Source organism: Pongo abelii, chromosome 20 (assembly GCF_028885655.2).
Source record: "Pongo abelii isolate AG06213 chromosome 20, NHGRI_mPonAbe1-v2.0_pri, whole genome shotgun sequence".
Classification (NCBI taxonomy): domain Eukaryota; kingdom Metazoa; phylum Chordata; class Mammalia; order Primates; family Hominidae; genus Pongo; species Pongo abelii.
Genome location: NC_072005.2, coordinates 15,283,432 through 15,310,229, shown reverse-complemented (window position 1 = coordinate 15,310,229; position 26,798 = coordinate 15,283,432). Strand labels below are relative to the sequence as shown.

At 51.3% G+C, this 26,798-nt stretch overlaps 2 protein-coding genes across 5 annotated transcripts; both read right to left on the bottom strand.

The window, feature by feature from the left end:
• Position 1: 1 nt before the first annotated feature.
• Positions 2 to 7,587, bottom strand: SYDE1 (synapse defective Rho GTPase homolog 1). Of its 4 annotated transcripts, none has more exons than XM_024237353.3 (8): positions 7,417 to 7,587; positions 5,535 to 5,876; positions 4,595 to 5,239; positions 4,208 to 4,422; positions 3,504 to 3,630; positions 3,151 to 3,374; positions 2,369 to 2,594; positions 2 to 1,390 (listed from the first exon to the last, which is right to left on the bottom strand). In XM_024237353.3, the coding sequence occupies exons 1-8, from the start codon at positions 7,502 to 7,504 to the stop codon at positions 987 to 989; spliced, it is 2,271 nt and encodes a 756-aa protein (XP_024093121.2). In that variant the 5' UTR covers positions 7,505 to 7,587; the 3' UTR covers positions 2 to 986. The 4 variants fall into 4 exon arrangements, with proteins under 4 accessions (XP_024093121.2, XP_024093122.2, XP_063575391.1 ...); XM_024237354.3 differs by having other exon boundaries at positions 3,151 to 3,311; XM_063719321.1 differs by having other exon boundaries at positions 3,151 to 3,311; positions 5,535 to 6,269; positions 7,417 to 7,512.
• Positions 7,588 to 23,968: 16,381 nt separating this feature from the next.
• On the bottom strand, positions 23,969 to 25,033 carry LOC100453775 (olfactory receptor 1I1). The gene has a single exon (XM_002828817.3). The coding sequence runs from the start codon at positions 25,031 to 25,033 to the stop codon at positions 23,969 to 23,971; it is 1,065 nt and encodes a 354-aa protein (XP_002828863.2).
• Between the last annotated feature and the right edge of the window lie 1,765 nt (positions 25,034 to 26,798).

Here is a 26,798-nt window from a genome sequence, read left to right as displayed (position 1 = left end):
AACCTGTGCATATTGATTTATTATCCACAAAGATGGAGGTGCGGAAAGGAAGAGGGAGACGAGAGGGAACCGTACTCTCCCACTGGAACTCTGGGGCCCACTGAGGCACCATTATTGGGGATTTCAGGGTGGCTGGGCACCGCAAACTGCTCCCTCCTCTGTGGTCCCTGAAAGAGCCCCACACGCCTGCTCCAGACGTGTCCACACACACCAGTCCTCACAGACACACACACACATGCATGGAGGCAATAAATATGTTCCGTACCAGACTGCCCCCAGCCTGACGCTTCGGGGGGCCCCCTCCAAAAGGGAGGGGCTTAAGTGCTCAATTTTTTTCAGGGGGGTGACAAGGAGATGGGGATTGGAAAGGCCAGACTCTGTTATCTCCATTTGCTAACTAGAGGCCAATCGTGGGGTCTTCCCGGGAAAAGGGTAGGGGAAACCAGTTGTTTCTCTGTAAGCCCCAGGCTACCCCTGTGTCCATGCTGGAACCCAGGATAGGGGCTGCCCCCCACAAACAGTGCCTCATGCTAGTCTTTGTGTCGTCCAAGGGAGGGAGAAACAGAGTGCAGTGCTCAAAGCTAATACTGATTTGGTTGGCAGCAGCAAGAGGGCCGACTAGAGGTGACTCACCACACCAGGGTGATGCTCACAGTAACTGGTGTTGCCCCAGCAAAGGGGAGGCAAGAGAGGCCAGCCTAGCAAGCGCGAGAACTGCCTTTTTGGCAACAAAAGGGGATGCCCTTGGTGCTCAGGAAAGATGGTCACAACCGCTGGTCCCTAAAATCCCCAATCCCCAGACTTCGCAACTAGTGTCCAAATACTGGGCCCTGGAAACTGGGAATGAGTCTCAGCCATACACGCGACTGGTCCTGTGTAAGTGGTAACTCGCTGGCAACCAGGAGCTCGGCCTGGGCAACAGGTCTGGCTCTCCTTGGTCACCAGGGCACCGCCTTAGCAACCAGGGTCCCACCCCGTCCTCTGGCTCAGAGGCACACATTGATTTGCTTGGAGAGCTCTCTCTCCAGATCCAGGATGAGGGCGTCGAAGTCTTTGAGATTCAGATGCGGGTTGAAGGGCGCATCGAAGTCGTCTTCGAAGTCACCGGTGACCCTCGGCTCGCCGACCTCCTCGTCCTCGTCCTCGCTGTCACTGCCCGTCACGTGGTCGTAGTCTGGCCCGGACAGGAAATCCCGCCCACAGGGCAGGAAGTCCCGCCCGCAAACGCTCCAGTCGCCGGCGTAGCGGTTGCTCGGGGGGCTTTCGGGGCCTCCTCGACCGCGGGGCCGAGTCACCACTTCGGGGTCTGCCAGCGGCAAGTGCAGAGGTGGCTGTCGTTTGGGTCGCAAGTAAGGCGCGACATCTGGAGATTCTCGGGGCAGGCGGGGATCTGAAGGGAGACAGGGTAGGTCATAGAAAGAGGCGACAGCCGACCTCTGATTGGCTGCTTAGGGAACTAGGCTCCTGATTGGCCTGTGGAAAGAGGACTTCGACCGTTTCAGGGTTTCACTGGCAGAGCTAGGACTGGTTGCTTAGGCAACTAGACCTCTGATTGGCATGTCAAGAGGCAGGGCCTCTGACTGCATCAAAGATGGGTAGGGGCAGGTGCCCTGGATCATGCCTGTAATCCCAGCACTTTGGGAGGCCTGAGGCAGGCGGATCACTTGAGGTCAGGAGTTCAAGACCAGCCTGGCCAACACCATGATGCCCCATCTCTACTAAAAATACAAAAATTAGCTAGGATTGGTAGTGCATGCCTGTAATCTCAGCACTTTGGGAGGCCTGAAGTGGGTGGATCACTTGAGGTAACGAGTTCAAGACCAGCCTGGCCAATACAGTGAAACCCCCTCTCTACTTAAAATATAAAAATTAGCCAGGACTGGTGGTGCGTGCCTATAATCCCAGCTACTCGGGAGGCTGAGGTAGGAGAATCCCTTGAACCTGGGAGGCAGAGGTTGCAGTGAGCTGAGATCATGCCACTGAACCCCAGCCTGGGCTACACAGCAAGACTCCATCTCAAAAAAAATTAAAAAAAATAAAAAGATGAATCAGCTTCATGGGGCAAGGTGATTCGGTTTATAATCCCAGTACTTTGGGAGGCTGAGGCAGGAGGATGGCTTGAGATCATGCGTTTGAGACCAGTTTGGGCAATATAGAGAAACCCTGTCTTTACAAAAAAAGGAAAATAAAAAAAAAGACAAAACAGACAGATTGGTTGGATCTGAACTGGTTGCTGAGGCAACCAGGTACCAATTTACTCCATGAGGGGGCGTAGCTTCAAGCCCAAGACACTAATTGGTCCCTTAAGGTGGCATCACTGCAGCAGCCTGGCTCAGATTGGTGGTGCAGGCCCTGGGCATGAACTCACCTGGCCAAGACTGCAGCAGGTAGTGCAGCACCTCGATGTGGTGCTTGAAGTCCACTGCACTGGCAAGGCCTGGGCCGGAGCTGCGGGCACGAGGCCTTGTGGGCGCCTGGCGTGCCGGCAGCAGCACAGGCCCGAAGCACACGGCCAAGTTCTGTGGGGTCATGCGGTTGTAGGCATGGAAGGAGGAGACGAGGCGCAGGTGGTCCAGGAGGAGCGTCAGCGTGGCCTGGGAGAGGGTCGAGAGGATGTAAGTCAGACAAAGTCAGGCCCCTGTGGCACCTACCTGCAAGAGATTAAGGTGGCTAGAGTAGGGAAGCAGGTTCACGGTCTCATAGCTGGGATGTGGTCGGGTTAAGACTATTAATCATTAGATATTAGTATTATGAGCCTATTTTGTTGGAGGGAAGACTGAAGGCAAAGGCAACTAAGCATTGGAAAAGCAGAGCTGCCGTGAATCCCATTTTAACAGATGAAGGTATTGAAGCACAGAGAGAGATGGGACTTGTCTAGGTTCCCTCAGCCAGGAACCTCCCTTGTAGGTTGAAAGACCAGGGTTCAGCATGCATTTTTGACACATCCTGGCTGTGTGACCTTGGGCAACTCAGTTACCTGCTTTGGGCCTCAGTTTCCAAATCTATGAAGTGGGATGCTAATAGCACCTATTTCTTGGGGATATGATGATGCTGCCAGCTCATGCCCATCACAGGCCCAGGCATGGGTGAAACTTTCTATTGGTATCAGCCCACTCTCAAGTCCCATCACTCCCACCAGGCCCAACTCACCCTTTCCACATCTGGCAGGCAGCTGAGGAGCCCTCGGGTGCCCTCAGTGGTGGGGGGAGCTCTGTTTGGGGGGTCCCGGGCCATGGCCTCCAGTACCACCTTATACAGGGGCTGGGTGATGAGTGGGGTGGGCAACTCTCGAAGATAATCCTTGAGGATGCCTGTGAACACAGGGCCCTCTCTGGTCAGGGCACCACTGGCTTCTAAGGCCAAGGAGGGCACAGCTAAGGGGGAAGAGGAGGTGAGTGAAAGCAAGGTCAGATAGGAGGATTGAGGTCCTAGAGGAGCCCCAAGGCCTTGAAGTGAGGCATTGAATGGGGGTGAGCAGGCAGGGGAGATGGGGCCATGCTGACCAGTGATGACATTGATATCGGGGTACAGGTCCTCAGATAGGCAGACTGCTGCACTGTCCCGCTCAAAGGCATCCCGAAGCTCTTTCTTCACTGCCGCTGAACCACAAAGACGGTACAGTCCCACTACCTGGGGGTGGGAAGAGAGAGTGGATGTCTTCTTGCCGGGGCCACAGACTAATCAGGGCCCAGTGGGGTGAGCACTGGAATTCTGGGCCAGGCAGCAATGGGCATTGTGGGCTGGGAGGTTGGAACTACCTTGACAACCTGGCCTTGTAAACCCTCTGCTTGGACTACTTGTCTTGGCTGCCATCTCCTTTGACTTAGGAAACTGACACTTCTTTGAGGAGGCTTTCCATGACTACCCCAGGTTTTGTTTTAAGCTCTCCCAGACCCTAGGTACGCCCCGCCCAACTCTAGTCCCAGTTATAGTTTTACATTTCTGAATGACTAGAGTCGTATCTTTTCCCCCATCAGACTCTGAGCCCCAGGAGGGCTTGGATCCTGTTATTAAATCAATGGATGACCCATGGGTTCTGCCCAGGGTGCTACCGTCACGGCGGGGCCTTCTGCCCTTGTCTAGGCTGGGATTGGAGCTAGGAGTGGCTCAGGCCTTGGGGTGGGGGTCTGGCATCTGTACATAGGGTGTCCTGAAGAGTGGGTCTGAGGTCTGGGGGCCAGAGGGTTGGGGTGGGGTGGGTGCTCACCCGCAGCCCTCGGCGCTCGATCTGCCCAACGCACTTCTGGATGATGAGGGGCACTTGGCCGGGGGGCCGCTCCCGCTCCACCAGCAGTGGCAGGGGCAGCCCGAAGACGCGGGGCTCAGCTGTGGCAGGGGCTTCCTGCTGCTCCGACAGGGTCAGCTTGGCATACAGCAGCCCCTGGGGCTCCAGGCGCACGGCCAGCTGTTGGGCCTGGCACCCTGAGGACACAAGGGGGCCTGAGCCAGGTGTGCTCTGAAGCTTCATGTACCCTGGCCTCCCTACTCCAGGCCACACCTTCCGCCTGGAGCCCAGCCCCCCTAGGCACTCTGGGGGGTTGGCGGTGGGGTTTGGGGGTCCCTGCCCCTCCTCCCCTGCAGCCACATGTCCTACCTCGGAAGACCATGGGCAGCAGCACGGTGCCCTGGGCACAGGGCCGGTGCCTTCTCACGCCAGGGTCCCACGCAAGCACCAGGGCGCGCAGGAGCCTGGCGGCCTCCAGCTCCAGGTGGAAGGTGTGGTCCAGCCGCAGAAAGTCCGGCCCCCCTCGCAGTGGCCCTGTTCGGGCCCGGGCCTCCCCATCCACTTGCAGTAGGCAGCAGAGGTCTCTGGGGGTGGCCCCTGGCGCTGGCCGCAGCCCCCCGAGACCGTACAGGTGCAGGCTGAGGCGGCCCCAGAGTGCGGCCGGGGGTGCCCGGGCTGTGGGACCCACCTCGTAGGGCCGGAAGGAGGTGGGTGACGGGGGACCAGCTGGGCGCTCCGGTGAGTCCCCGTCGCTGAGGTAGCCGGCCCTCGGGCTCCGGGTGCCCCCAGGCCCTGCTGCCCGCCCGGGGCCCCCCACGCTGCTGTCCAGGTGGTAGCGGCTGATGACGGAGCCCGCAGGGGCAGCCCTCTCGCGCTCCCGGCCAGCCCGGGGGCCTCGCAGGCTCAGGCGGCGCCGCAGTTCCGGCAGCTTCTTCATCTTTATGGAGAGGCGCCTGGCGGGGCCCGGGGACTTGATGCGGGAGGCTTTGGTTGGGGCGCTGGCGGGGGCTGCATCTGTATGGAGAGCAGACTTCAGGGTCCAGGAGCCTGTGCTTAGGGGAGGAGGGTGAGGCTGGTGCTCCCCTGAAGGGAAGGAGTGTGAGGCTGGTGCTCTCCTGGGGGGGAGAGGGTGTGAGGCTGATGCTCCCCTGACGGGGAGGGGATGTGAGGCTGGTGCTCCCCTGAAGGGAAGGAGTGTGAGGCTGGTGCTCCTCTGGTGGGAGGGAGTGTGAGGCTGGTGCTACCCTGAAGGGAAGGGATGTGGGGCTGGTGCTCACCTTGGGGAAGGGGATGTGAAGCTTGTTCTTACCTTGGGGGGCCAGGCCCTCTGACTCAGCTGAGCCAGGCTGTGGCCCCGGGGGCTCAGGTGCTGGAGGTCTGGGGTCTTCCTCAGGGATGGGGTTGTACCAGATCTCGCCGGCAGGCTCCCCACTGCCAGGTACCCCAGGCCCTAAAGAGGTGTCCTCAGCTGGCTTGGCCCCACCCAGCACCCATCGGCGGCTACTGGGCTCCAGGCTTTGCAGGTAGGCTCCCCGTGCAGGGCTCCTTGATGCCTCGGGGCTGGAGGGCCCCTCTGCTCTGGCCTGGGACCCTTCGGGAGCCTGGGGCTCTGGCTCTGGAGGGCTGGGCTCTGGGCGCTGGGCTGGGCGGCCTGGTGGAGAGCAAGGGGAGTGAGACCCAGCCCCTCACTGCCTGCAGAGCAGCCCTGTGTAATTGATCAGTGGGTGGGATGCTGTGTACGGCCCTGGCCCGCCCCTGATAAGTCACTGTTCCTTGGATCCTGCTGTTTTGTTTGGAATAGGCAGCCACAGGCTAGCGATCTCGGTTATCAGCTTAGAGCACCCCCTACTCAGTCCCTGGCATCCCAAAAGGGGACTCCGTCCCTGCAGCCTCAGGGTTCTAAGTCAGGCTTCCTGGGGCCCGTAGGTACTGCGTTCCAGTCTCCTCTGGATACTTCCTCTCCCCTCTCAGTAACCATGGCATGGAGCTTTGCACCTGTGTGGCCTTGGGCAAGTCGCTTCCCTCTCTGAGGCTCAGTATCCTCCTGTGAAATGGGGGGAAGTGATTTCCATGTCCAGGGAGGCTTCCAGGAGCCTTTTGGAAAAGTACACAGCCCACAGCAGGCACTACGTGCTCAGGAGTGAGGAGCTGGGTTCTCTATTCCCTGCAGCACAGTCACTCCCAGTCCCCTGCCCCTTTTACCCTCCCTTCTGTCTTCCAAACTCTGTCGCCATCCTGGGATGGGCCCTTGTCCCTCAGCCCAGGCCAGACCCCCCACGCTCAATGCCTTGGGACTTCCCCTTCCCTCCCTCCTCTCCTGTTTCATGTCCTGGGCTGTTTCCTGTGTGTGTTTGTGTTTGGGCATCTCTGTCCCTTCTCCCTTCCCTGGGAACATTGGGAATCTTTGGGAAGGCCTGGGGGGAAGGGGTACGTCCATGGAATGGTCTGGCCTTCCTCCTTTAACTCCTTCCTTCCTGGGTCCCCCTATCCCACGCAGCTGTTTCTCTAAGGTTTTTACTTGCTACCCTGCTGAACTCTTCCTCTGGCCACCTCCGATGTCCACCCTCTAGGGTCTCTGTTGGTAGCACAGTCCAAAGAGCTGTTTAAGTCACTGGCCCTGGGCACATGACCCAATTGCTCCGTGCCTCAGTTTCCCCATCTGTATAAAAGGGACAGTTTCCTGGGGCTAAGGCAGGCGCAGTTGCAGTCACTGTTAGTAGGTGGGAGGCGGAGGGGGGGCAGCTACTCTGATTGACGGGCCGCCGCTCTCTTTCGTTTGCAGGAGTACGCCCCCCCATCTCCCATCCTCCGCCTCCAGGGCTCCCGATGCCCCTTGCCTAGTCCGACTGGGCCCCGGTGTCCCGGCCTCCCAGCCCCTCCTCCCCTCCACCCTCCAGGCCCTCAGTCGCGGCCCCATTTCCTGTCGTGGGCGAGGCCCCCTCCCGGGCCTCCCAAGGAGCCCGCAGCGCTGGCATCCCCGGCCAGCTGCACATAACGGTCCGCGCCCCCCTCCCTCCCAGCCCCTTCCTTCCAGGACCCCTACCCTCCCCTGGCTGGAGGCACCCCAGTCTGCAGCGGGGTGCGGGGGGCTCCCCCGATCCCCCCCACCGTCTGTCCTCGGGGCCCTGGGACCCCGCTCCCAGGCCGGGTGGGGCTCGGCGCCCCCTCTTCCCCCACCGATCTCCGCTTACCGCGCTCCTTGGCGTCCGACTTTTTCCGGGGAAGTTTCTCCCGGCCCCGCAGGCGGGAGAAGGTTTTCCTGAGTAGCGGCTCGGCCATGCTGCGGCCCGGGCCGGGCCGAGCCGAGTGCGCGCCCCGGGCTCCGGCCGCGCCGCCCCGCGCCCTCCCCGCCCCGCCGGGGCCTCCCCGCCCGCCCCCCGCCCCGCGCCAGCAGGAAGCACATTCCGGGAATGCTTGGCCCAAACTTTTTTTTTTTTTTTTTCCCCTTTCCCGCGGCCCGAGCGGGCGATGCTGGGAGATGTAGTTGCCTGGGGCCGGGAGGGGATGGAATGGGGGCTCCGGGTGCCCGGATCCGCTCCAGCTTCGATGGGACGTGACGATCGTGGCGCAGGCCCGATCCCTCGTCTTCCCCCTCACCCACCCTCCCTGGATGGGACTCTGGGTGATGGCATCCAGGAAGTTCTCTTGGGTCTGTCTCCAAATCGCAGCCTCCGCGTATCCTCTCTCTCCTTGCCAGGTACTGCTTCAACCTGGTGCAAGCCGTAGTGTCATTCGTTTCAATGACCGTCCCCACTACCCACCCCACCCCAAGCTTCTTCCTTGGTCTCCCCATGCCACTCTTTCCCCACTCAGTTCTCTCACCTCCAAATTCCAATTACTACTGTTGTTTGACAAACCATCCCCAAACGTAATGATGTAAAACAACCATGTCGTGATTGTGAAAGGAAAATAAATCTTGAGACCTCCAAATCACTGAGCCAAAAGGAAGAAGTCAAACTGGTAACTGTGTAGGGCAAACCTGCCTCCCATTCTATTCCTAAGTAAGATAGCTACAAGGTTAAAAAAGCTAGCTGGGCGTGGTGGCTCACTCCCGCAATCCTAGCACTTTGGGAGGCTGAGGCGATGGATCACTTGAGGTCAGGAGTTCGAAACCAGGCTGGCCAACATGGTGAAACTCCATCTCTACTAAAAATATGAAAAAGAAAAAAAAATTGGCCAGGCATGGTGGGTGGGCACTGGTAATCCCAGCTACTTGGGAGGCTGAGGCAGGAAAATTGCTTGAACACGGGAGGTGGAGGTTGCAGTGAATCAAAATTGCGCCACTGCACTCTAGCCTGGTCATCAGAGCAAGACGCCGTCTAAAAAAAAGAAGAAAAGAAAAGAAAAAAAAGCTACATACCTCCCTCACAATTTGCCCACAAGGAAATTCCTTATGGATGAAGGACAGGCAGAACTCAAAATTGTCCCTCTGCTCACATGAGACAAACACATATCTGATCGCTTCCTTACCTATTTGTTTCACTAAGCCAGACTAAGGCATAAGTGACTATCTCTGTAAATTGCATATTCAGAAAGGCTAGTCAGAAACTCGAAATAATGCAATTGTTTCTCTCTTATCTACCCATAACCTGGAAGCCTTCTCCCTACTTTGGAGTTGTCCTGCCTTCCCAGACCAAACCCATGTGCATCTTACATATATTGATTGCTGTCTCATGTCTCCTTAAAATATATAAAACTAGACCAAGCTGGAGTGCAGTGGTACCACCACAGCTCACTGCAGTCTCAGCCTCTTGGGCTCAAGTGATGCTCCTGCCTCAGCCTCCCAAGCAAGTGGGACCACATGCATGTATCACCATACCTGGCTAATTTCCCTATTTTTTGTAGAGATGGAGTCTCATCATGTTGCCCATACTGGTCTCAAACTCCTGGGCTCAGCTGGGTGTGGTGGCTCACGCCTGTAATCCCAGCACTGTGGGAGGCCAAGGCGGGCGGATCACCTGAGGTTGGGAGTTCGAGACCAGCCTGACCAACATGGGGAAACCCCTTCTCTACTAAAAACACAAAATTAGCCAGGGGTGGTGGTGCGTGCCTATAATCCCAGCTACTCGGGAGTCTGAGGCAGGAGAATTGCTTGAACCTGGGAGGCGGAGGTTGCGGTGAGCCGATATTGTGTCATTGCATTCCAGCCTGGGCAACAAGAGTGAAACTCTGTCTCAAAAAAACAGAGAAACAAAAAAACAAAACAAAAAAAACTCCTGATCTCAAGTGATCTGCCCGCCTTGGCCCACCAAGTAGCTAGGATTACAGACATGAATCAAAGTAGTAGCCCTGACTACCCTAGCTTATGTTGTCAGGAGCTTCTAAGTCTGTGTCACAGGCATGTCCTTAACCTTGGCAAAATAAATTTTCTAAATTTATTGAGACTTGTCTCAGATACCTTTTGGTTTACATTATGCTCACGGATGCTGTGGTTCAGTTTGGACAGGGGAGAGTTAGACTAGGGGGTGACTAAACAATGGCGGGGTCCTGAATCATCTGGAGGTGTCTTCACTCAGAGGTCTTGCAATTGACGTCAGCTGTTGCTGGGGCTGTGGACTAGGGTAGCTACACAGGCCTCTCCGTGTGGCTCGGGTTTCCTTCCAGCATGGTGGTCTTGGGGTAGTCAGACTTCTTAGACAGCCACCCAGGCCTCTAAAAGTGAACAAGGAAGAAGTTGCATCTCTTCTGACCCAGCCTTGAGTGTCATGCTGTGTCACTTCCGCCACCAGATTCAAGGAAAGGGGACACAGGCTACACCTCTCTACATGGGAGGCATGTCAAGGTGACCTTGTACAAGTGGATGTAGGGTGGGAGATATTGTGGCCATCTGGGAAAATATAACCTGTCTTAGGCCCTACATTTCATTCTCCGTATATTACCCACAGTGGACTTAAAACTGAAATCAGATTATGGCACCATCCTGCTGAATAGTGTTCCTATGACTGCTCACCTCACCTAGAATAAAATTCAGATTCCCAGCATGGTCTCACAAGACTTCCAGCCTCATCTCTTTGGCTGTCCCATTCACTCACCGTGGCCTCCTTTCTGGTTCTCCTTCATATCAAGCTATTTCTGCCTCAGGTCCTTTGCACACACGATTCCTTCTGCCTGGGAAGCCCTGGTTCTTCTGAGGCCACCTCTCTCTCATCCTTTAGGTGCAATGGCACCTTCTAGGGAGACCCTTTCTGTCCACCACCTCTGTCTAGTCAGTATCACATCCCTCAGTTTCCTATCTTCTAACACTTGCCACAACTTGAATTTAACAGTCCCAGTGGTTTGTTCTAGTTTATCTGCCTCCTTGTCCAGACTGGGGCTCCACCAAGTGATCAAGTGATGCTTGTCTGTGTTGTTCACTGCTGAATATTCAGGTAGGAGATCAGGTGTCAGGTGATGGAGGTCTGTATAGGAGGGGGTGTCCAAGAGGCCTGGACGAGGAGGCTATGTGTGTTCGGTTTTAATATGTCTTGGTGTGGTTCTCTGTGTTTATCCTACTTGGAGTTTGTTGAGCTTTATGGATATGTAGATTCATGTCTTTCATCAATTCTGGGCTTCTGGGAAGTTTTTTGGCCATTATTTCATCAAATATTATTATTATTATTTTTTGAGATGGAGTCTCACTCTGTTGTCCAGGCTGGAGTGCAGAGGCGTGGTCTTGGCTCACTGCAACCTCTGCTTTCTGGGTTCAAGTGATTCTCTTGCCTCAACCTCTCAAGTAGGTGGGGTTACAGGTGCCTGTCACCATGCCCGGCTAATTTTTGTATTTTTAGTAGAGATGGATTTTCGTCATGTTGGCCAGGCCGGTCTCAAACTTCTGACCTTAAGTGATCTGCCCACCTTTGCCTCCCAAAGTGCTGGGATTATAGGCGTGAACCACCATACCTGGCCTCATCAAATATTCTTTTTGCTTCTTTCACTTCTCTCCTTCTGGGACTCTCATTATGCATATATTGGTATACTCATTATACAACCGTTGATATACAGTTCTCCTAGGTGCTGTTCACTTTTCTTGGATGTGTGTGTTTGGGGGGCATCAGTCTGTAAAAGGGTGGAGTGCACCCTTCTCCCTATGAGATCCCTGCGTGGATGTCTTTGAGGCAGCTATTGACAATGGGGAAAGAAGTCAGGGGTCAAGACAATACCTGTTTACAAGTTGAGGGTAGAGGCTGCAGGACTAAGGTCCCAATGGGGTACTTCAGAGTCTCAGAGGAGCTGGGGTCTGACATGGGAGTGAGAGCAACCCTTAGCCCCACCCATATGACACCCACATGCCACATAAATATTTATTATTATTTTTTGTATTTTTTTTGAGTTTTTGTACTTTTCCTGTTGTCTTTATTTGCCTGCATGTAGCCTATTTAATTCACCATTGGCTTTGATTCTTTCTTAGCAATCGGAAATTTCCATAAGTGAGAACAGATTATCTGCAAATTGTATGTAATGAAATGGTTATGAATTCTAAGTTTCACAATGATGTTTGTATGCTTATTCCTGTGGATTTTGCTAGTTGCTGTACAGATTTTAGAGCCTGTGTGTGTACATTTTCTTTTCTTTTCTTGAGACATAGTCTTGCTTTGTCACCCAGGCTGGAGTGCAGTGGCCCGATCTTGGCTTACTGCAAACTCCGAATCCCTGGTTTAAGCGATGCTCCTGCCTCAGCCTCCTGAGTAGCTGGGATTAAAGGCACCCACCACCACGTGCAGCTAATTTTTATATTTTTAGTAGAGATGGGGTTTCATCATGTTGGCCAGGATTTCTCAATTTCCTGACCTTGTGATCCATCCACCTTGGCCTCCCAAAGAGCTGAGATTACAGGGGTCAGCCACTGTGCCTGGCCCATTTTCTTTTCTTTTAAAAAAATTTATTTTCATGGCCAGGCACAGTGGCTCATGCCTGTAATCCCAGCACTTTGGGGGGCCGAGGCGGGTGGATCACGAGGTCAGGAGTTCAAGATTAGCCTGGCCAAGATGGTGAAACCCCGTTTCTACTAAAAATATAAAAATTAGCTAGGCATGGTGGTAGGCACCTGTAATCCCAGCTACTCGGGAGGCTGAGGCAGGGGAATCGCTTGAACCCAGAGAGTAGAGGTTGGAGTGAGCCAAGATCGTGCCACTGCACTCCAGCCTGGGTGACTGAGTAAGACTCCGTCTCAAATTTTTAAAAAATTATTTTCATGTTATTTTTCTTTACTTTATTATTATTTTATTTATTTTTCTTGCTCTGTTGCTCAGGCTGTAGTGCAGTGGCACTACCACAACTCACTGCACCCTCAACCTCCTAGGCTCAAGTGATGTTCCTGCCTCAGCCTCCCAAGCAACTGGAACTACAGGCATGTGCCACCATGCCAGGCTGATTTTTCTATTTTTTTGTGGAGATAGGGTCTCATCATGTTGCCCAGACTGTTCTCAAACTTCTGGGCTCAAGTGATCTTCCCACTTTGGCCTCCCAAGTGGCTGGGATTACAGGTGTGAGCCACCGTGCTTGGCCTTATTAGAGACATAATCTCCCTCTGTCACCCAAGCTGGTGTGCATTGGTGTGATCATAGCTCACTGCAGACTTGAACTTCTGGGTTCAAGCAATCCTCTTGCCTCAGCCTCCTGAGTGGCTAGGCCTATAGGCATGCACTGCCATACCCAGCTAGCTTTTAAATTTTTTTTGTAGAGACAGGATCTTGCTATGTTGCCTAGGCTGGTCTCAAACTCCTGACCTCAAGTGATCCTTCTTCCTTGGCCTCTCAAAGTGCTGGGATTACAGGTGTGAGCCACTGCGCCTGGCCAAGTGTGTGTTTTCTTTCCCCTAAATGTTCTCATTGGCTGCAGGTCTGATGTGCTGTGCTTTTGGTACCTGGTGGATTAACCAGCCCCAGACACATATAGACCAATTAGTTGAAAGACCAAAAGACCATTTCCTGTCTGATTTGGACAGAGCTCAGCACCTCTGTGGTAGTGAAGGGGAGTTGATGGATAAATACCCCAGCTCCCTCACCCTTGTGTGGGATGATTGAGGTTCATGTTCTACACTGACCCCTAGTGTTCACCCACGGGATTGAGCTCCAGCTGTCCACTGTAGAAACCTTATCAATACACTCTTTGCTGACTTCCTTCCCTTCCCTCTCCCACATATCCACCCCACTTACAGTATTTCCTGTTTATTTCCTAAATACTTGAATCCTTGTCTCAAGGTTGGCTTCTGGACTCCAAACACAGACATTCTGTCTAGGCCTCTGTTTCATGTGCAAAGGGAATAATAAATTAGGCTGTTTTCAAGGCTGTGGGCATGGGGCATGGTTCTGTGGGGCTACATCTCCATTCTACCAGCTCCCTGGGGTGCTCAGTTCCTGGGGGATGGGAGATAGAGAAGGTTTTGGGGAGCAGGACCCAAGCCTCCTCCACCCGCTGTGGTCATTTCCATTTGTTTCCACACCTGAGGCTTGCATCTATCTGGCATCTTCCAGGAGAAGAAGGTGAATACCTCAGCCTGGCTAGGCCTCCCTGGCTGGAAGTCAGACCTCAGAGGAACCAGCAAAGGGGTGGCTGCCCAGAGATATCCATCAGAGTAGCATTCAGGAGCTGGAGGGAGAGGGGATGATTGTATATAATGAAATGGTTATGAATTCTGTTAGCATAAAGCAGCTTCCTGAGGCAGGGCACAGTCTCACCTGGGTGACAGTCAGTGGTACAGCATTGCTTGACCAGAGCCTCCCATTGACCCTTGGAAAAATCTGGCCAGACAGCTATAGAGCTGAAACTGAGATGCAGGAGGGGTCCCTAGTTGCTCCATGCCACCTCCAGAGTGGTCTCTGTTTATCAGCTGCAAGGCTGTGGAGCTTTCCTGCTGGCTAGGCCCCTGCACAGCCTCAGGGGTAGACTCAGCAACTGGCCACCTGCAGCCATGCCAAGAGCTCTCCAAGCTGGACATGGTGGTTCACACCTGTAGTCTCAGCTATTCCAGAGACTGAGGCAGGAGGATCACTTGAACCCAGGAGTTTGAGGCTGCAGTGAGCTATGACTGCATCACTGCCTCTAGCCTGGGCAACAGAGCAAGACCCTGTCTCTCCCCGTCTCTCTCTCTCTCTCTCTTTTTTTTTTCTTGAGACAGGGTTTTCACTCTTGTTGCCCAGGCTGAAGTGCAGTGGCGCAATCTCGGCTCACTGCAACCTCCGCTTACCAGATTCAAGTGATTCTCCTGCCTCAGCCTCCTGAGTAGCTGGGATTACAGGCGCCCACCACCATGCCTGGCTAGTTTTTGTATTTTTTAGTAGAACTCCTGACCTCAAGTTATCTGCCCTCCTTGGCCTCCCAAAGTGCTGGGATTACAGGTGTGAGCCACCGTGCCCAGCTGAGGCCCTGTCTCTTAAACAAAGCTTATCTGATGTCCAGCTCCCAGACCTGGTGTGCTAGTGTGGACCCCCTAGATTCTACAGGCTGGGTGTACCAGAGGAAGCAGGAGCAGCCTGCAGAGAGGTGGCTGATCAGGTGAGGACAGGTGGCTGGGTGGGCAGGGCTTTGACAGAGATCCCACTTCATCCTTAGCTCCTGCCTCCTTCCTCCCATGCTTCTGGGCTCTCCTGCACATTCCAAAGTAAAGTCTAGCTCTTGTCTGGCTCCTGAAGAGTTGCCTTCAAGCTGGTGGAGTATCCTGTGTGATGAGAGTCTCTTTGTATACCTGGAGGTCACGCCAGAGAGTTTATGCCAAAAATGTGTTTTATGGTGGAGGCCTTGGGCCTTGCTGTGTCAGTTTGACCTCTCGAGGGGCTTGAGGCTGAGTAGCTAAGGTCAATCGCACAAATGGTCAGCCATACTATGTGGCTGTTATGGGCTAAATCAAGCTCGTTTAACCCGCCACCCACAGGCTGCATGTGGCCCAGGAAGGCTTTGAATGTGACCCAACACGAATTCGTAAACTTTCTTAAAACACTATGAGATTTTTTTTTGCGATTTGTAGCTCATCAGCTATCGTTAGTGTTAGTGAATTTTATGTGTGGCCCAAGACAATTCTTCTTCCAATGTGGTCCAGGGAAGTGAAAAGATTGGACACCCGTGGGCCAAATTATGTCCCCTTCAGTCCCTTGCCAAATTCCTATGTTGAAGTCTTAACTCCTGGTCCCTTAGAATGTGACCGTATTTGGAGATAGAGTCTTCTCTTCCTCTTCTCTTCCTCCTTGGCCTCCCAAAGTGCTGGGATTACAGGTGTGAGCCACTGCTCCTGGCCATGTATGTATTCTTTCTTTCTTTCTTTCTTTTTCTTTCTTTCTTTCTTTCTTTTTCTTTCTTTCTTTTTCTTTCTTTTTCTTTCTTTCTTTCCTTCTTTCTTTCTTTCTCTCTCTCTCTCCTTCCTTCTTTCTTTCTTTTCTTTCTTTCTCTTTTCTTTCTCTCTCTCCTTCCTTCCTTTCTTCCTTCTTTCTCTCTCTCTCTCCTTTCTTTCTTTCTCTCTCTCTCCTTCCTGCCTTCTTTCTCTCTCCTTCCTTCCTTTCTTTTCTTTTCCTTCCTTCCTTCCTTCCTTCCTTCCTTCCTTTCTTTCTTTCTTTCTTTCTTTCTTTCTTTCTTTCTTTCTTTCTTTCTTTCTTTCTTTCTTCTTTCTTTCTTTCCTTCTTTCTTTCTTTCCTTCCTTTCCTTCCCTTTCCCTTTCCCTTTCCCTTTTCCTTTCCTTCCCTTCCCTTCCCTTCCATTTCCCTTTCCCTTTCCCTTCCCTTTCTTTTCTTTTTCTATTTTTTTTTCCAGGGTCTCTCTCTGTTGCCCAGGCTGGAGGGCAGTGGTGTGATCTCGGATCACTGCAACCTCCACCTCCCAGGCTCAAGTGATTCTCCTGCCTCAGCCTCCCGAGTAGCTACAATTACAGGCCCATGCCACCACGCCCAGCTAATTTTTGTATTTGTAGTAGAGACAGGGTTTCACTATATTGGCCAGGCTGGTCTTGAACTCCTGACCTCAAGTGATCCCCCGACCTTGGCCTCCCAAAGTGCTGGGATTACAGGCGTGAGCCACCACACCCAGCCTCGCATGTATGTATTTTTCTTCCTCCAATTTTCTTTCTCATTGGCTGCAGGGCTGATACGCTGTGCTTTTGGTACCTGGTGGATTAACCAGCCGCAGGCACATACAGACCCATTCGTTGAAAGACCAAATGCAGGTGGAGGGACTGGTCAGGTTTGGGCAGAGCTCAGTACTTCTGTGGCAGTCATGGGGAGTTGGTGGAGAAATACCCCAGAGCTAGAGACAGAGGTAATTACGTTAAAATGACGTCTTTAGGGTGAGTCCTAATCCAGTAGGACTGGTGCCTTATGAGAAGAGGAAATTTGGACACAGATGTGTGCACGCATAGAAGGAAGACAATGTAAAGTCTCAGGGAACAGACAGCCACTCACAAGGCCTGGAGAGAAGCCACAGAACAACCCTACCAATGATCTTGAATTTGACCTTGAACTTCCAGCCTCTAGAACTATGAGAAAATAAATTTCTGTTGTTTAAGCCTCCCAGGCTGTGGTATTTTGTTATGGTAGTCCCAGGACACTAGTGATCCTCCATTGTCTGCAGGGAACATGTTTCAAGATGCCCGGTAGATTCCTGAAACCGTGGGTAGTACAGAACCCTAGCTATACTATGTTTTGTTGATCTCATAACTGCCATAGCTAGTAAGGGACTAATGGGTGGGGTGTTTACAGTGTAGATGTGCCAAACAAGGGAGGATTGACATCCTAGCTGGGATGGAGTGGAATGGTGCAAGATTTCATCACACTACTCAGAATGGCATGCAATTTAAAACGTATGAATTGTGGCCAGGCGCAGTGGCTCATGCCTGTAATCCCAGCACTTGGGGAGGCTGAGGTGGGCAAATCACCTGAGGTGAGGAGTTTGAGACCAGCCTGACCAACATGGTGAAACCCCATCTCTACTAAAAATACAAAAATTAGTCAAGGTTGGCAACCTATGGCCCATAGGCTAAATTCAGCCCTTGAGATAAAAATAGTTTTGCATTTATTTTTATTTATTTATTTATTTTTTAAGTTTTTTAGAGACAGTGGTCTTACTCTATCCCCCAGGCTGGAGTGCGGTGGTGCAATCATAGCTCACTGCAGCTTGACCTCCTGGGCTTAAGTGATCCTCCTTCCTCAGCCTCCTGAGTAGCTGAGACTACAGGCATGCACCACCATGTCCAGCTAATTTAAAAACTTTTGTAGAGATGGGGGGTCTCACTATGTTGTCCACTCCAGTCTCGAACTCCTGGCTTCAAGCAGTCCTCCTCCCTTGGCCTCTCAAAGTGCTGGGATTACAGGCATGAGTGAATGCACCTGGCCTAGAGTAGTTTTAACATTTTAAAAGTGGTTGAAAACAAACCCAAAGGCTACATGGTGTGACATGTACTATGATATGACATGGAAGCTTCTGTGTTTATAAATAAAGTTTTAGTGGAACACAGCCAAGCCCATTCTTTGATGTCTCATCTATGGCTGCTTTCACCAGACAGCAGCAGAGTTCAGTCATTGCAACAGAGATGGTAAGATCCCTAAAGCTGACAATATTGACGACCTGGACCTTGACAGATAAAGTTTGCTGACTCCAGATCTATGGCGTGGATCACTGCCAGGTTCGTTCTGAAGCACAGCCCCACCCCCTATCCTCCTTAAACCTTGTCATGGTCCCACTCCCCGTGGTCCACAGAGTGTGTTACTCCCAGTGCCCTCCACGGGCCCCCTGCAAACCCAGCTCCCGTGTCACTCTAGGCTCAGGCCACACCAGTCTCCATGATTTCTTTAAACAACACAGGCTCCTTCTCATCATGGAAATTTTGCACCTGTTGTGCCCCTCCAGGGGGAGATTACATCTAAGGGCCATGAACCTGGGCCAATTCACAGCTAGAATACAAGTTTCTGGGCGGGAGGGGGGAAAAAAAGAGTTTTAAATCCAATTTGTGAAATGACATTATTGCCACCTAGTGGCCACTTCTCTAACTGTAGTTTTCAGAGCTTTTAGGGCGGTTGGGAAGGTTTCCTCTTGGACACAGTGGCTAGAGCGGCACCTCAAATCTGGTTCTCCTGTATCTCTGAACCTAAAGCCTATTTGGGTCCCAGTTATCTACAGGACCCCCATCTAGCCCAGTGATGCTCAAACTTTTAAATTACAAACTTTTTTTTGTTTTTTTTTGAGACGGAGTCTCGCTCTGTCACCCAGGCTGGAGTGCAGTGGTGTGATCTCGGCTGACTGCAAACTCTGCCTCCCGGGTTCACGCCATTCTCCTGCCTCAGCCTCCCGAGTAGCTGGGACTACAGGCACCTGCCACCACGCCCAGCTAATTTTTTTGTATTTTTAGTAGAGACGGGGGTTTCACCGTGTTAGCCAGGATGGTCTCGATCTCCTGACCTCGTGATCCGCCCGCCTCAGCCTCCCAAAGTGCTGGGATTACAGGCGTGAGCCACTGTGCCTGGCCTCTTTTTTTTCTTTTTTTTTTTTTTTTTTCTTAAAGACAACAGTCTCATTATTCTGCCCAGGCTGGACTTGCACTCCCAGGCTCAAGCGATCCTCCGTTCAGCCTCCTGAATAGCTGGGACTTCAGGTGCACTCCACTGCACCTGCCTGCAGTGATGTTCAAACTTTAAGGATCATATGAATGTCCTGGGGAATTATGATCAGTAGGTGTCGGATAGAGTATGAGCCTTCATTCTAACAAGCACGATGATTCTTCTGGTTCATGTATCACTTTGGGTAGCAGGCTCCAGTTTTTCTGTAGAAAATAGGTCATTAAACTTGCTTGGTAAAGGGACAAACAGTAATTTTTTTTTTTTTTTTTTTGAGACAGGGTTTTGCTCTGTTGCTCAGGCTGAAGTGTAGTGGTGCAATCACAGCTCACTGCAGCCTCAAACTTCTGGGTGTGCGATCCTCTAGCCTCAGCCTGGTGGGTAGCTGGGACTACAGGTGCACACCACCGCACCTGGTGAATTTTTAAACTTTTATAGAGATGGAATTTCACTGTGTTGCCCAGGCTGGTCTCAAACTCCTGGACTCTAGTGATCCTCGCCCTCCAGCCTTCCATAGCGCTGGGATTATGGGCATGAGCCACTGTACCCAGCCAGAATTTCATATACTTTTAATCTCTCATAGAATCTTCTTCTTTTTTAAAATTAATTTTTTTCCTTTTTCTAGTATCCGGAATCTATTCTATTCCAGAAGAAGTAGTCCTCCCTCTCCCCTCCCCTCCCCTCCCCCTCCCCTCCCCCTCCCCCTCCTCCCCCTCCCTCCCCCTCCTTCCCCTCCCCTTCCCCTTCCCCCTCCCTCCTCCTTCCCCTTCCCCCCCTCCTTCCCCTCGTCCTCCCCTCCTCCCCCTCCCCCTCCCCCTCCCCCTCCCCCTCCCCCTCCTGCTCCCCCTCCTCCTCCTCCCCCTCCTCCTCCTCCCCCTCCTCCTTCTCCTCCTCCTCCTTCTTCTTCTTCTTGATGGAGTCTTGCTCTATCACCCAGGCTGGAGTGCAGTGGCACCATCTTGACTCACTACAACCTCTGGCTCCCGGGTTCAAGTGATTCTCCTGCCTCAGCCTCCCAAGTAGCTGGGATTACAGGTGCCCACCACCACGCCTGGAAAATTTTGGATTTTGAGTAGAGACGGGGTTTCACCATGTTGGCCAGGCTGGTCTCAAACTCCTGACCTCAGGTGATCCGCACGCCTCGGCCTCCCAAAGTGCTGGGATTACAGGTGTGAGCCACCGTGCCCAGCAATATTGTTCTTTTATTTTTTTTCCAACCATTTAAAAATGTTAAAATTTCTTAGCTCTGCAGGCCATGTAAAAACGGATCACAGGCAGGATTTGGCCTCGGGCTGTAATCTGCAGGTTTCTTCTCTGGACTCTGAATTCTAAACAACATCATGTTCTCATCAAAGTCTGGCCCTCTAGGATGAGTTTGATGTTTGAACCTTGGCTACCACTTATTGCCAGCTTTACCTTTCAAGCTTTAACTTTCCCCTCTGTGGAAAAAAGGTGTTATACTATTAGGTTGGTGCAAAAGTAATTGCTGTTTGCCATTACTTTCTTTCTTTTTTTTTTTTGAGACGAAGTCTCACTCTGTCACTAGGCTGGAGTGCAGTGGCACAATTTCAGCTCACTGCAACCTCCGCCTCCCAGGTTCATGCCATTCTCCTGCCTCAGCCTCCCAAGTAGCTGGGACTACAGGTGTGTGCCACCACGCCTGGCTAATTTTTGTATTTTTTTTTTTAATTGAGGCGGAGTCTCACTCTGTCACCCAGGCTGGGGTGCAATGGCGTGGTCTCGGCTCACTGCAAGCTCCGCCTCCCGGGTTCAGGCCATTCTCCGGCCTCAGACTTCCGAGTAGCTGGGACTACAGGCGCCCGCCACCATGCCCGGCTAATTTTTTGTATTTTTAGCAGAGATGGGGTTTCACCATGTTAGCCAGGATGGTCTCGATCTCCTGACCTCATGATCCGCCCGCCTCGGCCTCCCAAAGTTCTGGGATTACAGGCGTGAGCCACTGCGTCCGGCCTAATTTTTGTATTTTTAGTAGAGAGGGGGTTTCGCCATGTTGGCCAGGATGGTCTCGATCTCCTGACCTTGTGATCTGCCTGCCTCGGCCTCCCAAAGTGCTGGGAATACAGGCGTGAGCCACCGTGCATGGCCTGCCGTTAACTTTCAGTGGCAAAACCACAATTACTTCTGCACCTGCTTTGTAGGGCTGTTGCTTAACACTTATTGAGATTGTGCATATAAAGGAGTTAGCATTGTTCAGATAATAAATCTTGGTTGTCATCATCATTATTGTCATCATGCTGATACCCAGTAAGTGAATCCATGCAATCTAAATCATTCATCCTTTTCTCCAGTTCTAGTCCAGGGTCCCTTGGCCAGAACACATGGTCAATCGTAAACTTGAGAGGATGTACTGGGACACTTTGTAGGTTTTGTAGGTTGCTGACATTTCTTAAACTAACTGCATTTGTTTTCTAGCAATGTTGCAACAAAGTACCACAAATCAGGCCGAGTGAGGTGGTTTATACCTGCAATCCCAGCACTTTGTGAAGCCGAGGAGGGCAGATCTCTTGAGGCCGGGAGTTTGAGACCAGCCTGGGCAACATAGTGAGACCTTGTCTCTACAAATATATATAGCCGATTGCAGTGGCATGGGCCTGTAGTCCCAACTACTCAGGAGGCTGAGGCAGGAGGATTACTTGAGCCCTGGAGTTTGAGGTGAGGTTGCACTTTAGCTATGATTGCACCACTGTACTCCAGCCTGGGTGACACAGTAGATCCTGTCTGTCTCTAAAAGAAAAAAAAATTTAAAAAGTACCATCAACTAGGTGACTTAAACAATAGAAATTTGTTGTCTTACAGTTCTGGAGGTTAAGAGTCTGAGATCAAGGTGTTGGGCCAGGTGCAGTGGCCCCCGCCTGTAATCCCAGCACTTTGGGAGGCTAAGGTGGGCAGATCACTGGAGGCCAGGAGTTTGAGACCAGTCTGGCCAACATGGTGAAATCCCATCTCTACTAAAAACACAAAATTAGCTGGGCGTGGTGGTGGGTGCCTGTAATCCCAGCTACTTGGGAGGCTGAGGCAGGAGAATTGCTTGAACCTGGGAGGTGGAGGTTGCAGTGAGCCAAGATCATGCCACTGCATCTGGCTGGGATGACAGAGCAAGACTCCATCTCAAAAAAAAAAAAAAAAAAGGATAGATCAGTTGTCAGCAGCTTTGATTCCTTGGTTCCTTCTGAGGGCTGAGAGGGATAGCCTGTTCCATGCCTCTCCTGGCTTCTGGTGGTTTGCAGGCAGTCCCTGGCATTCCTTGGCTTGTAGGAGCATCACCCCAATCTCTGCCTCCATCTTTATGTGGCGTTTTCCATGTGTGTGGGTGCCTGTGTCCAAATCTCTCCTTTTCATAAGGATGCCAGTCGTATCAGATTAGGGACCACCCTAATGACCTTACTGTAATCTAATGACCTCTGTAAACACCGTATCTTCAAATATGGTCACATTCTGAGGTCCTTGGGGTTAGGACTTCAACATATCTTTTTTATTTTATTATTATTACTTTTACAGACAGGGCCTTGCTCTGTTTCCCAGGCTGGAGTGCAGTGGCAGGAACACAGCTCACTGCAGCCTCGACCTTCTTGGCTCAAGAGATCCTCCTGCCTCAGCCTCCTGAGTAAGACGACAGGTGCACACCACCACACCCAGGTAATTTTTTCTTTTTTCGTTTTTATTTTTTGTAGTGATGAGATCTCACTATGTTGTTCAGGCTGGTCCTGAACTCCTAGCTTCAAATGATTCTCCCTACTCAGCCTCCCAAAGTGCTAGAGTTTACAGGTGTGAGCCACTGCGCCTGGCCGCCCACGTATCTTTTTTTGGGAGCCACAGTTCAACCCATAACACTAACTTTTTAAGCCCCCTGGGCCACCTGATCTGCTGTGGCTGACCCTGCATGTAGAATCACAGTGGGTTCAGAGTCAGGCAATGGATGTCACAGGAAACACATAGATTTTGGAGCTAGGCTAGGGTCTGTGTTCCCAAACTACGACTGATGGACCATCTGCATCAGAGTCCCCTTGACTGGGGGTTGTGGGGATACAGGAAGCCTGTTGGGAATTGAGAAAGTAAGCCCCAACCACAGTCATAGCTACAAGTGGAGGTCTTAAGATCCCCCAGGAGGCTGAGGCTTGCTGGCCGACTAAGCGAACAGCACGTGAGCTAATCTCACTTGCAAATATTTTCAAAGTTCTTCTACAACACTTAGGAAACACTGGCTAATACATGGGCTGTCTGTATCTATCTATCTGTTTGTCTGTCTGTCTGTCTATCTATCTATCTACCTATCTACCTATCTCCTCTATCTCTATCTATCTATCCATCTATCTATCATCTGTCTATCTGTTGATCGATTGATCTATCAATCGATCGACTGACCTACCTACCTACTTATCTCATCTATCTATCTATCTATCATCTATCTACTTATATCATCTATCTATCAATCAATCATCTATCTGTCTGTCAATAGATAGATCTATGGATCGGTTGACCTACCCACCTACCTACCTACCTACCTATCATCCTATCTATGTATCTATCTGTATATCTATCTATCTAATCTATCTAATCTATCTATCTATCTATCTATCTATCTATCTATCTATCTGTCTACATATCTTATCTATCCACCCTATCTATCTACCTATCTACCTATCTTATCTTATCCTATCTATCTATCTATCTATCTATCTATCTATCTATCTACCTACCTATGAGTGACAGATCTTGCTCAGTTTCCCAAACTGCTGAAGTGCAGTGGTGCAGTCATAGCTCACTGCAACCTTGAACTCCTGGGCTCAAATGATCCGCCTGCCTCAGCCTCCTGAATAGCTGAGACTACAGGTCTTGCTAAAGTGATTTTTTTGTGTGTGTGAGGATAGGGTCTCTGTGTGTTGCCCAGGCTGGTCTCAAACTCCTGACCTCAAGCGATCCTTCCACCTTGGCCTCCCAAAATGCTGGGATCACAGGCTTGAGCCTCCACACCTGGCCTTTGTCAATACTAAAATGAGTGTAGCTACATCTCTTGTTTTCAACTACTCTTATCCACGTAGCAATCCTAAAAGCCTGATCCCCCAATAGGGCTAATTTCAGGCCACTTTGATCCTTGCTATTCTGATCTTTATGGGGAAGATAAATCCTGGGGAAAATGCACACCTTTCCTTTGGGTGCTCATACACTTTGTTCATCTCTTTACGACACATTTATTACGTTGTACTGGAAGGATTTATTCCGTGTCTGTGTTCCCAGCTAGACTCTGAACTCCTCCAGGGTAGGGGATGGGATGCATCTCTGTGTCCCTAGCACCCAACAGTGATCCTGGAACATGATAAACATCCAATAACTGTTCTGGCCTAGGACAGGGGACGGCCACTTTGCCGATGAGCTTCCCCAGGGCTGCCTTCATGTCCTTGTTCCGTAGGCTGTAGATAAAGGGGTTGAGCATGGGGATGACCACCCCACACATTAGGGCAGCTGCCTTGTCCTTCTGGGAGGAGCTGGAGGATGTGGGCTGTAAGTACACAGCAAAGATGGTCCCATAGAACAGTGACACCCCAGTGAGGTGTGAGCCACAGGTGGAGAAGGCTTTCCACTTGCCCCGAGTAGAAGGGATCTCAAAGACTGTCCAGAAAATGCGGATGTATGTGAGGAGGATGCAGGAGAGTGGGCTGGTGCCCATGACAATGCCAAAAGCAAAGATCACCAGCTCGTTGGTGTGCGTATCTGAGCAGGAGAGCTTCAGCAGGGGCATGAGGTCACAGAAGTGTGAGATTCCAGAGCCGGCACAGAAGGTCAGCTGAGCCATGAGGCAGGTGTGTATGAGAGACTGGAGGTTGGTGATCACCCATGATGCCCCCAGCAGCAGCTCACAGACACGGGGGCACATGAGAACCAAGTAACGCAGCGGGTGGACAACAGCCACGAAGCGGTTGATGGCCATTACTGCCAGGAGAGAGCTGTCCATGGTCCCAAACAGGTGGAAGGCATACATCTGGGTGAGGCAGCCCGCAAAGGGGATGGCTCTGCTGTGAGTCTGGATGTTCGCTAGCATCTTGGGGACGGTGGTGGAGGATAATAGGATGTCAACGAGTGAGAGGTTGAAGAGGAAGAAGTACATGGGTGTGTGGAGGTGGGAGTCCGTGATGATGGCCAGGATAATGAGGGCATTTCCAATGATGGTGACCAGGTATGTGGAGAGGAACATTGTGAAGAGGAGGGTCTGATGCTCTGGCTTTTCTGAGAGTCCCTGGAGGAAGAATTCTGAGATTTTGGTTTGGTTTTCTGGTTCCATGTATGCTCTGTGACTAGTGGGCACAAAAAGGGAGAAAAACCACACAGAGCCAGGGGTCAGAGATGCCATTCTGGTCCCAGCTTCCCACGGAAACCTATACTGTTCTGTGAAAATTCCATCAAATCCATCAAATTCCTTTGTGTTCAGTTATCCTCAAGCCATCTTCAGTGGGCTTCTGTTGCTCCTCAAGCCAAGTCATTCATGCCTGAGACAGTCAGGGTCTCAAGGATCTAACGGAGTCGCTCATAGTCAACTTGGATGTTCTCTATAAACACTTTTGCTTCCTTCAGTGGAGCAAAGCTTCATAGAAAACAAAACCAAGTGGCCTACGCCTGTAATCCCAGCACTTTGGGAGGCTGAGGTGGGCAGATTGCTTGAGGTCAGGAGTTCGAGACCAGCCTGGCCAACATGGTGAATCCCCATCTCTACTAAAAATACAAAAAAATTAGTCAGGCATGGTGGTGGGCGCCTGTAATCCCAGCTACTCTAGAGGCTGAGGCAGGTGAATAGCTTGAACCCAGGAGGCAAAGTTTGCAGTGAGCCGAGATTGTGTCACTGCACTCTAGCCTGGGCTATAGAGCAAGATTCTGTCTCAAACAAAAAACAAAAAATAAAAATAAATAAAAGAAAATCATCAGAATCAAACCTCAACAAAAACTCTATACAGTAAAGGGAACCTGACCATCTTCTGTTTTTCCTTCTCTTCCTTTCCTGTGTTCTCTCCCTGTTTTCTTTTTCCTTTTTCTTTTTTTGAGACAGAGTCTTGCTCTGTCACCCAGGCTGGAGTTCAGTGGCACGATCTCAGCTCACTGCAACCTCTGCCTCCCGGGTTCAAGTGATTCTCGTGCCTCAGCCTCCCAAGTAGCAGGGATTACAGGCACGCACCACCATGCCTGGCTAATTTTTGTATTTTTAGTATAGACGGGGTTTCACCATGTTGGCCAGGCTGGTCTCAACTCCTGACCTCAGGTGATCTACCCACCTTGGACTCCCAAGGTGCTGGGATTACAGGCATGAGGCACGGTGCCTGGCCATCTCCCTCTTCTTTCCTCCCTCCCACCCTCCTTCCCCTTCATCCTTTCACCAACAAGATGTAATTTTTAACATCAGTTTTGTGTTAAAAACCGATGAATGGATAAAGAAAATGTGGTAGGAATATACAATGGAATACTATTTATTCAGCCATGGAAAAAAGAGGAAATTCTATCATTTGCAACCATATAGATGAAGCTGAAGGACATTCTGCTACGTGAAATAGCCAGGTACAGAAAGACAGATACCACATGGTCTCACTTATATGTGGAATTTAAAATGGCCAATCTCATAGAAGCAGAGTAGAATGGTGGTTACCAGGGGCTGGGGGAGGGAGGTGGGTGTTAGGGAGCTATTGATCAAAGAATACAAAATTTCAATTAGATGGGAGGCATAAATTCAAGAGATCTATTGTACAGCATAGCGACTATAGTTAATAACAATGCATTGTATACTAGAGAAACTCAGAGTCAATTTTATGTTCTCACCACCAAGAAATGATAGGTACAGATGTTCTGAGGCTGATAATGGGGTCATACATTGAAAATGTCATAAGTCAGGCCTGGCGTGGTGGGTCATGCTTGTAATCCCAGCACTTTGGGAGGCTGAGGCAGGGAGATCACCTGAGGTCAGGAGTTTGAGAGGTCAGCCTGGCCAACATGGTGAAACCCCGTCTCTACTGAAAATACAAAATTAGCTAGGCGTTGTGGTACATGCCTGTAATCCCAGCTAC

Bases quoted from the DNA above. Each gene is read 5' to 3' on its own strand.
- LOC100453775 (XM_002828817.3), bottom strand. From the start codon at position 25,033: ATGGAACCAGAAAACCAAACCAAAATCTCAGAATTCTTCCTCCAGGGA.
- SYDE1 (XM_024237353.3), bottom strand. From the start codon at position 7,504: ATGGCCGAGCCGCTACTCAGGAAAACCTTCTCCCGCCTGCGGGGCCGG. The intron at 3,631-4,207 runs GTGAGCACCCAC...TCCCACCCCCAG, and splicing joins TCGAGCGCCGAGGGCTGCGG to GTAGTGGGACTGTACCGTCT. The intron at 2,595-3,150 runs GTGAGTTGGGCC...ACCCTCTCCCAG, and splicing joins GCCTGCCAGATGTGGAAAGG to GCCACGCTGACGCTCCTCCT.